General features: G+C 42.8%; 2 protein-coding genes across 2 annotated transcripts; both read right to left on the bottom strand.

Annotated features, from left to right (window-relative positions):
- Window positions 1-297: 297 nt before the first annotated feature.
- On the bottom strand, window positions 298-1,249 carry LOC125553445 (basic blue protein). Its single transcript, XM_048717226.2, has 2 exons — window positions 821-1,249; window positions 298-719 (listed from the first exon to the last, which is right to left on the bottom strand). The coding sequence occupies exons 1-2, from the start codon at window positions 1,005-1,007 to the stop codon at window positions 520-522; spliced, it is 387 nt and encodes a 128-aa protein (XP_048573183.1). The 5' UTR covers window positions 1,008-1,249; the 3' UTR covers window positions 298-519.
- A 2,394-nt stretch (window positions 1,250-3,643) lies between these two features.
- Window positions 3,644-4,879, bottom strand: LOC125553444 (chemocyanin). The gene is made up of 2 exons (XM_048717225.2): window positions 4,614-4,879; window positions 3,644-4,159 (listed from the first exon to the last, which is right to left on the bottom strand). The coding sequence occupies exons 1-2, from the start codon at window positions 4,786-4,788 to the stop codon at window positions 3,960-3,962; spliced, it is 375 nt and encodes a 124-aa protein (XP_048573182.2). The 5' UTR covers window positions 4,789-4,879; the 3' UTR covers window positions 3,644-3,959.
- Between the last annotated feature and the right edge of the window lie 7,578 nt (window positions 4,880-12,457).

Consider the following 12,457-nt stretch of genomic DNA (forward strand, 5'->3'; position numbering starts at 1 on the left):
ACTACTCTGCATCCGCTGTTTAGTCATACTGTCTGATATCCTTGTTCTTCAGATGTGCAGCAGGTAGTGGAGTTAGAACTGACTTTTAATTTGGTCTTTCTCATTGCCGGTTCAGCCGTTTACATCAGCAAAATCATCCAGCAGTGTAGAACTGCAACCAGCCGGCCAGAGTGTGCATCACATTTTCAGGTCTAGCGGTGGATCACCAACCAGTGCGTGCTTTCTGATGAACACGACGACTAAACGAGTCACTGAAAATGCATAAAAGGGAGGAAAAAATTGTCGTCGTCGTAGGCAGAGACATGAACTTGAACTTCCCATTCATCACAAATAATAAGAACGAACACAATCCGTCAGAGTCAACACAGCACACGAAGATAGTCGTCAAACACTCACACAAAGTCCCATTATCACCCACAGCTAGCTAGAACTGCAAACAAACCAACCCTCATGGCGACCAAATGCAACAGAGGAGAGCCTAACTTTTCTTGAACTTGATAAACATGGCGGTGCAGCCGGTCAGGCGGCGTTGACGACCATCTTCATCCCGAAGTTGCAGTGGTAGAAGCGGGTGCACATGAAGCGGTTGGCGCCCCTGGCGAGCGTGACGGCGTCGTTGCCGGACTCGTAGGTCCTCGACCCCGGCGGCGTGGTGCACCCGTTGTACCCGTCCTCGCCCACCGCCACCACGTTGTGCATCAGCGGGTTGTACCTGAACACTGCGCGACCGCGCCCGGAAAAGAAGAGAACCGTCAGAAACCTTCAGTGCAGCAACCATACCTCATCTGAATGCAGGATGTGTCCGCTAGGTTTCACTTACCGAGGACGTCGCCGGCGCGGAACTGCTTGCCGTTGGGCCAGCTCCCGCTGCTGAGGGACCAGCCGCCGACGTCCCCGACGTAGTAGGTGGCCGCGCTGGCGACGCCCATGCAGCAGCACGCGACAGCGAGCGCCGCGGCGGCGACGACGACGGCGCCCCGCCTTGCACCGCCTCTTCCCCCGGCCATCTCGCTAGCCACCAGCCGGAGCGCTTTCACCTCCCAGGGAGTGGTGACTGGTGATGCAATGGAAGCGAAGCAGGGCGCTCACAAATGAAGGCGGCGATGCTGTGAAGTAGAGCCAGCGGCAGCGAGCTGAAGGTGAAGGGGAGGGGAGCGTGGCGCAGCTGGCCGGTGGCAGGGCAGGCCGCCTCGGGGCGCGGGAGCGCAGTACAATCAATGCTCGTAGCGTGGCGTCGCAGGAGGCCGCGCAGTGTATGGCTTCAATGCGGCATAGGACGCGAGCCCGTGATCGCACCAGGACCGGTCAGCTACATGCACGGACAAGTGTAAACATTCATGGCATCGGCGACGGGATACGTTTTCCTTGCCCTTGAACAGCACTTCTTCACCGACCTGCTTGGTTGTTTTCTATTGCCGCTCACTTTTCGTTCGGGGAGAGAGGGAACAAGCAAAAATGCAAAATATCACCTTTTTTTTGGCAGCATCTGTTGTGTGAAGCCTTGTTGTTTGCCGAATTCCATATTCAAGGAGCCGACCAAACGCTAGACGACCGAGCTAGCGACGAACTGGGCCGCCCATTAGCCAGCTTTACTGTAGTGCTTTCTGTATGGTTTTCTTCCGTTTTGGGGAGCCTTCTATAAGGTTTCTGAACCTGTTTTGTTGGTTGGTTTCATTTACTGGTTTTTCGTTTTTCTTTTGTTTTGTTTTCATTTTATCATAAATTCAAAAAAACTAACAAAAATTAAAATCATCAAATGTCACTTAGAATTTTAAAAATATTCATTTTTTAAAATATGTTCAGAATTTTATTTTAGAAAATCGAAAACTTAAAAATCTTCAACTTTTTCAAAAGTTTCAAAAGATATTCGTCAATTTTAAAGAGTGTTCACGTTTTTCTACAAAATCAAGCTTTTAAAATATGTATCGAATTTCAAAAAATGTTCTTAATCGTTTAAGTTTTTAATTTTTTTTAAATGCTCATTTTTTCAAAAATCTTCTTTTTTATTATTTATTCCCATGTTTTTAAGAAAATGTTCAAACATATTCAGAAATTGATTTTTTTAGAAAAAAATCAAATATTGTTTGTGCTCTCAGAAACACTTCAAAAAAAATTTATATGTGTTTTTAAAAAAAATGTTCATGTAATTCAACCACATGCAACTATGCTACGACACCACGCTACGGTAGCCGCTAGTAGGTCGGCCCGGTTGGATCACCCTATGCACCCCGCTACTGCTGGATGCAACGAGCGACATATAGGGGTTCCCATTGTTTGCCCCGAGTAGAGAACACCTTAGTGCTATGTGTTGGGCTCTCCTTCTGTTTTTAGAGAGAGAAGGCGTTGGGCTCTCTCCTACCAGATAGAGAGAGATTAGCGTTGTACACTTGTATAGTAGTTTGAGCTCTCATTGTTAGGGTTTCTCGTGCTGCCACCGTCGTTTGAGAAATTTAGGTCCCCTCGCCTCTGGCCGCCATCTTGGCGCTGAGAGGTGGGGGGACCTGGGATCTTCAAGACCTCCATGTCCTTTGACATCGTCTAGTGATCATTATAGTTTTGTGAGAATAAATTTCCTCTTGTTCTTTTGGCGGTGCCATGAGATTAGAGAGTTTGTTGTCCTCACAGATGTGATTATTCAGATCTGATGAGTTTATGTTGTTGGTCTGATTCTTTGTGGAGGTGAAAACCTTAATCGACACCATGTGAAGATATAGTGATTCAACGGTCTGCACTTATAGGGGATCATCCCTGGCCAAGTACGTACATCGATCAAGGCTTCCCATCTTTTTTGGTGAGCGACTCAAGGCGCTTTCAAAAACCATTAGTGGTAATGTTCCTGTGGATGAAGGAGTGACAACATCATTGCTCCAGTCCAATTGCAGCCTCTTACCGAAATCTTTGGAGTATTTCTTTGAGCAGAGATTGATGTCGTGAACAATGTGTTTTCAAGAGATTTCATTATAATTCTTAGTCATAGGAGTTACTTTGTATTTTTTTTGGATGATAGGTCCAAATCAGTGTACCTGCAATTGTTATGAGTATGAATAAAGTTACGGGTGTTTCTAAGAAAACAGAGAGAGGGAGAGGGAGTGAAATTACTTTTAAAAGGTACCCTTGCAAATGTCACATTTATATTTGATACTTTTTTCACGTGTTGGATTTCTCACGTTGAGATCTTCGAAACTAGATCGCATGTCATTAGATTTCGACAAACTATTTTTCACGAAAAAACCCATAGGCGGAAGCAAGTTTTATTTTTTTACTTTTTTTTTCTTTTTTGAGAAGCACATATATGTGTCTGCACGAGATATTAGGGTCCTTGTGACGAACTAAAGCGTTTGATCGGTCTCTCTCCCTCTCAGCGGATCGCTAGATATCAGGGTTCCTGTTTTTACTCCAGATAGTATGATATAAGATTTGTCTTAAGTTAAACTTAGTAAAGTTTGACCAAATTTATAAGAAAAGTTGTCAACATTCACACTACCAAATCAATGTCATTAGATGTATCATAGATTTAACTTTCATATTGTATATCTTTAGTATTTTAGATAGATATTTATATTTTTTAATATAAACTTGATCAAACCTCACGAATTTGAGTTTAAACAAAAGTTATACATAGAGCAAAAAGAAACTGAAGGAGTATCACACAGCAACTCAAAATTCTGATACATATACAACCATGGAAAGCACACACAAGCGGAACAACAGAGTCATATCGCTTTTATCCCTTTGCTCACGTGCACACACAACACACTACTATATCAATTTCTCTCTAGCCAGTGCCAATCGGCCAGACGGCGGCCCGACACCCACGAACTCGAGAGTCGGGACGCGGGCATTTTATTGAACACGTACTCATCATGCAGCTCGTAGCTTCAGTCACTCGAAGAAGGAAAGTAAACTAAAGTTAACTAATAAGCACCGGCCGGCCGGACGATGGACGGATCATGGATGGATCATGCGGCGGTGACGGCCATCTTCATGCCGGCCTGGCAGTGGCCGGGGACGCTGCAGATGAAGTAGTTGGTGCCGCGGGCGAGCGTGACGCGGTCGCTGCCGGAGTTGTACGTCCGGCCGCCCCTCGCCGCGCTGCACGACTTGTACCCGGCCGCGTTCACCGCCACCACGTTGTGCGCCCCACGCCCGTACTTGAACACTGCACCCACGTACAAACGCCATGCCACAGTGAGTAAAACGAGCCAATAATAAGTTAGCACATTTTTTTTAAAGTTAGCACAAAAATGCACAGCAGCAGGACTGCGGCAGCAATTAATCCTTCGGTGCGCAAAACTGGTGTGGCGTCCGCGTTTCCCGGCTCGTCGCAGTGAAAAGTCACTCTTTTTCACCGCAGTGGAGCACTGAGGCGCGCATGCGTCTCTTGGCAGCGACAGCGACCCAGCAAGCATGCACGAACACGACCCACAGTGCACGACGTACTCTTGCCACAGACATGTTACGTACGTCTGCTCTACTGAGGGCAACGGGACCCTAGCTATGCTTGCCGTGATCGAGCTCGTAGCGTAGTACGAGACGAGAGCGAAGCAAAAACTCGGAGGCTGGAAGAAAGTGTAATTAAGGTGGCACGCATGGGAGGGAGGGCGAGCACTCACGCAGCACGTCGCCGGCGCGGAAGCGCTTGCCCCTGGGCCAGCCGCCGGAGCTGAGGGCCCAGCCGGTGCGGTCGCCGACGGTGTAGACCTTGGACTCGGCGAAGTCGCCGTGGAGGAGCACGCAGAGGAGGACCAGCGCGAGCACGGCGATCGCACCGCCGCTTCCCCGAGCCATGGCTAGCTACTGAGCAGCTCGGGAAGGGAGGTGCAGGAGCAGAGGAAGTGAAGACTAGGAGGAGTGGAGGCTTGGGTGTGTGGTGGTGCTCGGGGCCTCCTTTTATAGCCGGCCGTGTCCGCGGCCGCCGTGCCAGCGCATGGCAAAGACGGGTTGCCATACCGGCGCGGCGCGTGTGAACGTCGAGCCATCGTGGTGCAGTGCCGGTGTGAGTCCAAGGGTAGAGCACCAGAGCCCACACCGGGCATAGCTTCTTGCTGGGAAAGTTGGTGGTCGTAGAGGAATTTACTTCGGTTGAAACCGGCCAACCACCCCAACATGCAGGTGGCCATACCTTACTATAGTTCACTGGCAGGGGCAATGGATTGTGAAGTTAGTCAAGCGAGCGTGAAAAGCGGTGAGTGAACGCTGCTGCTGAACGCTGTCGATGGGAGAGGAGAGGAGGACGGAGACCCGGTCGACGGGGAGCTAGCTAGCTAAGCTAGAGGACGCCGAGCTGTTTCGCTGTCCGTCGGAGGCCGTCCGGTACGTTTCCAATTCGATCATGCGTGCATGCTTCGACCTTCGAGTTAGGTCAAGTGGATTCAAGTGGATTCGGTGAGTTGAACCGGAAGGGGAGGCCGGTCATCCTTAATTTCAGGGTTGAGCGTACACAACACATTTAGGTGGTGTTTGGTTCTCTAGTCCTAGAACTTTTTCTAGTTCTTAAGATTTTTTGAAAAAGACTTTTAAGGAGATGCTTCTAAGGATTTTTAGCAAAAAATCACATCCTGTTTGATTTGCTAGATACTTTTTTTAATCCCAACACAAAAAAGTCCCTGAGACAAACACCCCTGCATGCAGTTGCGTTTAAGCTAGAGCTATGGCATGCACAGTTGAATAAGTGAATGTTTTTCTTGCACCGCAGCACGCATGCAGCTAGAGCTAGGCATGTGAAGTAGTACTACGTACTGGTGCGCCAGAAACACAGCAGGAGCTCAATGCGGAACTAAAAGCTCCGCATCTGTCATCACGTTCGCCAACTACTGCGACTTGCTTTCAACATACTCCTCCTTCCACAAACCTAATTTTGTTCTTCACGCTGGCAACAGTATTTTTCGTGCAAGTACTCCCAGCACTTCCGTTTTCGTGGTCATTGGAATGAGAAGGCGCCGCAGACATCGCGCATGCAAGCTCGGCCTGGGTCAACCCGTACGTGTCCCCGAGGTCTCTCCAGTAGCTAGGAGTATCGTCAATTTTCAAAACACAATGGAGGCAAGCGGTTTGGGCGCACTCCCATAACGTACGCCAGCGGCGTATCTATGGTTGAATGTTTGGCTCCGGAAAACGAGAGAGAGAAAAAAGAGATCAGAAAGCAAGTCATGTGATCATGTCTGAATTTTGGGGTTCTGTCTGAGGCAGCTACGCGTAAGAACCGAGCCATGTTCAGAAATGTCGTAAAAGCGCACTCGGGCAAGGTAGTAAGAGCAATGGGGCCCGGAGTCGACGGCGCCGACCTGATGTCTGACAAAACAATGGAGACGACAAGACGATTGCGTCTGTGTTTTACACCGTTCAGGTCCACACTGCACAGGTTGAATTCAAACTTGTGTGCATATGTCATGACGATCACGATGGCGCAAAGGTCGTGTATCCCTTCCCAGAGGCCGTTGCTGTGTGGAAGAAGTCGACTTAGTTATGGTGTTTTATTCATCTCTCTTGTAATGATTTGGTTGTGGGTGTCTTTCTTTTGTACTTTGTTTTTTTGGCATCCGTTTGTGGTATGTTTAATACTTCGTCGTTTCATAGTATAAGATATTTTTTGACACTGGTGTACGAACAAGTGTTTCAGAACTTGATTAGGATGCCCGACTGTTGCCTGTGGCTGCTTTTCTTACAGAAAGATGCGCAACTTTTTGCATATTGCAGACAAGATTGACGTGCAATGCCTCGAGCCCATCTCACACATCATTCACAAAGATAAGCCACTCCAAAAGGATCAGTGGCCTCTGCCAAAAGAATGCGCTATGTTCGATGCCACGTAGGGACCTCAAACTACCACCGAACACACACCTGAAGAATCAGTGAGACGCTTCCAGCTCCCTGGCGCCCGGGCCTGAAGTGCCGGGCACTAGCGAGCCAGCGCTCCACGTAGTTCCGCCTCGTTCAACATCCGCGAACAACCAACCACAACCCACGCACTGACGCACGCCATCCCTATAGTACACGTCGATCAGCCGATCTCGACCGCGCACTACGCAGGTCAGCCGGGAGGGTGGTGGAGGTAGGGGGGCATGTCAAGTCGAGCCGGATGGCCGTGCCCGCGCGGGTCGTCGGCTTTTGTCCATGGAACATGGGGAAGAGGACGCGACGCAATCATGCCACCGCGCAGGCGAGCGAGCCATCGGTAGTGGAGAGGGTTCGGTGTGACCGTGTGTGATGTGACGGTGTGCGTCACCGGGGAAGAGGGGGGTGCACGGAGCGTGCTTGCGACCGCCCCGCTCACCGTACGTGCGCGTGATGCTTCGCCAGTTCGCTTGCCGTGGCGCGCGACGCATAGCGATTGAAAACTTGTGTTGGCTACTCCTCCTAGCACGATCGCGTGGAGTTGTTGCGGAGTAGGGCCGTGCGTCATGAATCAGATCACGCGTCAAAACCTCTGATTGGATCACTAGAAGAAGAGTGATGTTCCAACCCACCGGGTAAAAATTCTGAACTAGGCATTTGGGACTTTTTTTGTTTCTAGGGACTTTTTTGTGTTTGTTTTCAAGAACTTTTTTGTGTTGTGATTAGAAAAAATTCTTCTTAGAGACTTTTTTATAAACGTGAGGGACTTTTTAGAGACTAAGTAGGCATTTGGGACTAAATGAAGAAGACTCTCAAGGAGTCTTTTTGGGACTTTTAGACTTTTTCAACAATGTCCCTCTATGCACCCATTGGCCCGTCATCCCATGCTGTTGTTTGATTGTTATTTTTCTATATACTAGGGGCAGCATGGTCATTTAATAACCTCTAGAAAAGGACTAGGGACTTTTTCGTCTCTGGAAAAAACAGGGAGGAACTTTTTAGTTGGGACTAGAAAAAGTCATAGGACTAGAGAACCAAACATCACCTTAAGATACTGATGATGCTCGTATTTTGTAAATCTATTTTAAGCATTCCGGCGATGTGCGTTCAGTGGGAGAAAATGTGACGTCCATGCTGACTTTCTCAATCTCAAGACGATGTGGCAGATCAGTCTATTCATATGGATAGGATATGCGTGCGTGCATTCACGGGGTAAGTGTATGCGCGTATGTATGAGTGTCTGCGTCTGTATTTGTTAAATTTTTTGATCACGTGAGGAAACTCGAGCGCTAGCAAACGTCACTTGTTCGGTTGAGACACGACAAAACTAAGGGCATGAACGTTGACCCAAAAACCACCCGCATCCATCCGAACATAATTGTCCGAACATGTTTCGCCATCCAATGCAGTGTCCCATCCGTTCGCGGACCGGTCCCGACCTCTGTTTTTCAGCAAAGTGGAGGCAGACTCGTGGGCTTTGTAGAGTCCGGATACCATCCACGTAGGACTCCGACACCCGTGGCCCATCCAAAAAAAAACCTTTGGCCCCTTTTCTCCCACTCTCCCCTGCTTCCCCATTTCTTCATCCGGACCCTCATCATCTACCGCCGATGCTGCCTGGGCATCCTCAAACGTCCGCAGACCCCACCAACCCGCCTGCCCGCCTTGGACTACGCCGCTATCCACCCAAGATTTTTAATGTCTTAAGTCTTAACACATACAAAATTAAATGAGCATTTCGTAAAATGTATGAAAACTTTTTAAATTATATGATTGTTTTTATATAAAATACATGAGCACTTTTAAAAATTGCACAAACATTTTTATAAAATACATACAAAAAATTCTAGTTGAGCCAGCCTTTTAAAAAATACTTACAAATTTTCAATTCAAGAATAATACATGATCAATCTTTAAAAAGAATAGATGAACAACTTCTGTAAGTACACAAAGATTTCCATTTTTACTTGAGTGGATATTTTATAACTAGATGATGCCATGCATAAATAAGGTGGTACAGTAATAACTAAAACTAATGCAAAAGCAAATGTAATAGTATTCTCGTTATACCTTTTAATCAAAATATATGAATCATGTGATAAATGATATACAAAAGGAGATTTTTGTTGGGGTTGAAGTTAACGGAATACCATTTCTTTAACAAAAATATGCACAAACTATATGGATTTGCTCCAAGCGTCCAACACGTATATGACCCGTGACCGCACAAAAATTTTGTTGGCATGCTTACATAGATAAATTATTGCAAAAGATGTAACTTATGATTACATGGGTGACTTGCCCATGTGGCAGGGCTAAATGGAAGGAAAAAAATAGTGAGGCCACAATTATCGCGATCCATTAAATATTTTGGGGGTGTACCCTGACCAAAATAAAATTGGAAAACCATGCATACAAGCTTGGTGTGCCGGCAAAAGCTAAATATCACATATTGCGAGGGCGATGTAGCGCGTGAGGGCTATATCGGTATAGCTCTCATATCGCCAGAAGGTTTTCTTTCCCTATTGTTTCTGGCCGTCCCACTTGGGTACTATTTTTTTGTTCGTTTGCTCGTATTATCTCGATCGATCGTGTGTTGTTCATTGTTTGGTCAGTTTTGTTCTGCTTCTTTTTGCTATCTTCTTTTGGTTTTCTTTGGTTTTTTCTGTTTTCTTTGCCGATTTCACCGGTATTCTCGGTTTTCATCGGGATTTTCTCTATTCTTTCTTTGGTCCTTTGTTTCTTTCTCGGTTTTCACTGTTTTTTTCCTACTTTTTTTTATCTTTCGTTTTTTATTTAATTTGTTGGTTTTCTTTGTTTTTCTTTATATTGCTCTTGTTTCTAATCTTTTTGATTGGTTTCCTTTTCTAATTTTATTGTTTCTTTTCCAATTTTCATTGCTTTTCTTTGTTTCTCATTGCTTCTTTGTCGCTTTTCATTGGTTACTATTTTTTACACACATGTCTACTTCTTTCATTACACAATGTACATTTTAAGCTTGCACTTCAAATATTTTGTTCATACAAGCTAATTTTTAAACAATACTTGAAGTACTTTTTTCATATTAAATACATGTTTTGTACACCTTTTTTAATACATGCTCAACATTTTTAAAAATACACGGTGAGCATTGTTTATGCCAATAGAAATTTGTTCATACACAATGTACATTTTTTGTATACATCAGAAACATTTATATACACATATTTAACATTTTGTAAATATATGTTTTATTTATAACTTTTAATGTATGTTACTCATTTTCGTATGCAGTACGAACATTTTCTATATAGGTTTATAATTTTTTTTAAATTCATGGTTAACACTTTTCAAAAACATATTCTGAGATATTTTTTTGTACATATTTTACATTTTTCGTATACAGTGGGAATATTTTTTATACTTATTTAAAAAATTCAAATACATGTTTAACATTTTTTAAGTTATATTTTTTATGTTCACTTTTTCAAACAGATTTCACATTTTCTGTATATTCAAGATTTGTTTTATGTTATACATGTTTAAAATTTTCCAAATACATAATTAACATTTTTTCAGATATATATTTTGATGTCTACTTTTATAGACAGATTGCATATTTTTCGTATGCATAAGAAACATTTTCTTATATATGTTTAACATTTAGCATCTAAATGACTAAAAAAATTGTAATAAAATTACAATTTATAAATCTATTCATTTTAATAATTAAAGAAAATAATAAAATATCAATTAGCGTGAGGTCGAGCATTCAAATACATGTTTAACATTTTTTAAGTTATATTTTTTATGTTCACTTTTTCAAACAGATTTCATATTTTCTGTATATTCAAGATTTGTTTTGTGTTATACATGTTTAAAATTTTACAAATACATAATTAACATTTTTTTCAGATATATATTTTGATGTCTACTTTTTTAGACAGATTGCATATTTTTCGTATGCATAAGAAACATTTTCTTATATATGTTTAACATTTAGCATCTAGATGATTAAAAAAATTGTAATAAAATTACAATTTATAAATCTATTCATTTTAATAATTAAAGAAAATAAGAAAATATAAATTAGCGTGAGGTCGAGCTCGCGCGCGGGTGAGGGTGTTGCTTCCTATTGAACGCCCGCGTGCGTCCAACAGTAGAGCCTTCGCTGAAGCTCACGCAAACGGGCCGGCACGTTGGCAGCGTCGAACCTAGAATTCACGAAAAACAAAACGTGCCGTGAGAAGTCGAACTCCAGACCTCTTGTAGCGGAGAGTGGTAACCACTCGGACTGGTATGGTAGCATGATAAAAAGCAGCGCTAAACTTTTAAGTACTAGGTACAGTAGCAGATCCGTCTTTTTTCAAAAAAAAAAAACAAATTAACATTCAAGGGAAAACTGTGAACGAAGTTTCTTCAAAAAATGCGAATACTATTTGAAAATGTGAACAAATTTTCAAATTCAAAGAAAACCTTTAAAAGGGAACAAATTTGTAAGAAATGAACAAAAATTGAATAACATGAACAACTTTCTAAGCTCTGAACAATTTTGTAATATACGCTGAACAATTTATAAATACACATTGAACTTTTTTTTATATTTGCTGAACAATTTTAATTACACATTGAACATTTTAATGATGTACGTTGAACAATTTTGAAATACGTAATGAACATTTTTTTTAAGATACCCTGAACATGTTTTAATATATGGTGAACATTTTCTTAAATATACGATGAACATTGTTTTAATATACAATGAACTTTTCGTATAATACGGAACAAAAGAAGGAAAAGAAAAAATAAACAAAAAAGGGGAGAAGAAAAAACCATACGAAAAATCGGAGAAAATAAAACAAAAAAATGTGAATGAAATACAAAAGGGAAGAAAAAAACAGAAATAAAAAAGAAAAGAAAAAATCGAGAAAAACAACTGAAAACCGGCCAAAAACAGTGAAAAACTGGAAGCAAAAAACCCATAGAAAAAAAAAACCCCAAGAAACAAGGAAACAGCAGCGAACCAAATCCGTAGGTGGGCCGGCCCAAGTGGGGACTTGCTTCAGCGAAGTCTCGTCCTCTTGACGCCTGCGGGCGTCAAATAGGATCTGCCGTTGCTTCTGCCTAGAGCCGTCCTCCTGAAGTGAAGCTGCCATAAGTAGGCCGTGGGCCTCAGACACAGGTCTTACCGGGCCGAGGGCCTACTAGCCAATCTGTTTTCCGTAAACAAGCAGGTTTTTCTTCGAGAGCTTGTCTCCTTTTTATTTTACTTTCTCCTTTGTTTATTTAATAATTTCTACTAATTTTTATTATCTTTCCTTATTAATTTTTACATTTTTTTAGTTTTAACTATTTTATCCATCGAGACTTTAAAAAATGTCCATAGTGTATGGTCCATTGTATATTTAAAAACAATCATTGTGTTTATCCGAAAATTTTCAACATGCATTTGGATGATGTTTATCACATACAAAAATAACTGTCAAGGTTGTTATAAATATTCTCCGCATATTTCAAAACAATTCAAAATCTTTAAATTTTGATAAGATATATATTCAAAAAGTTCATGGGGTATTTACAAAATGATGTTATGTATGTAAAAATATTGGTCACACATTTAACAAATATATAGAGTGTATTTATA

The sequence above is a fragment of the Triticum urartu genome, chromosome 4A (genome assembly GCF_056163025.1).
Source record: "Triticum urartu cultivar PI428250 chromosome 4A, HENAU_Tu73, whole genome shotgun sequence".
NCBI classification, from domain to species: Eukaryota; Viridiplantae; Streptophyta; class Magnoliopsida; order Poales; family Poaceae; genus Triticum; species Triticum urartu.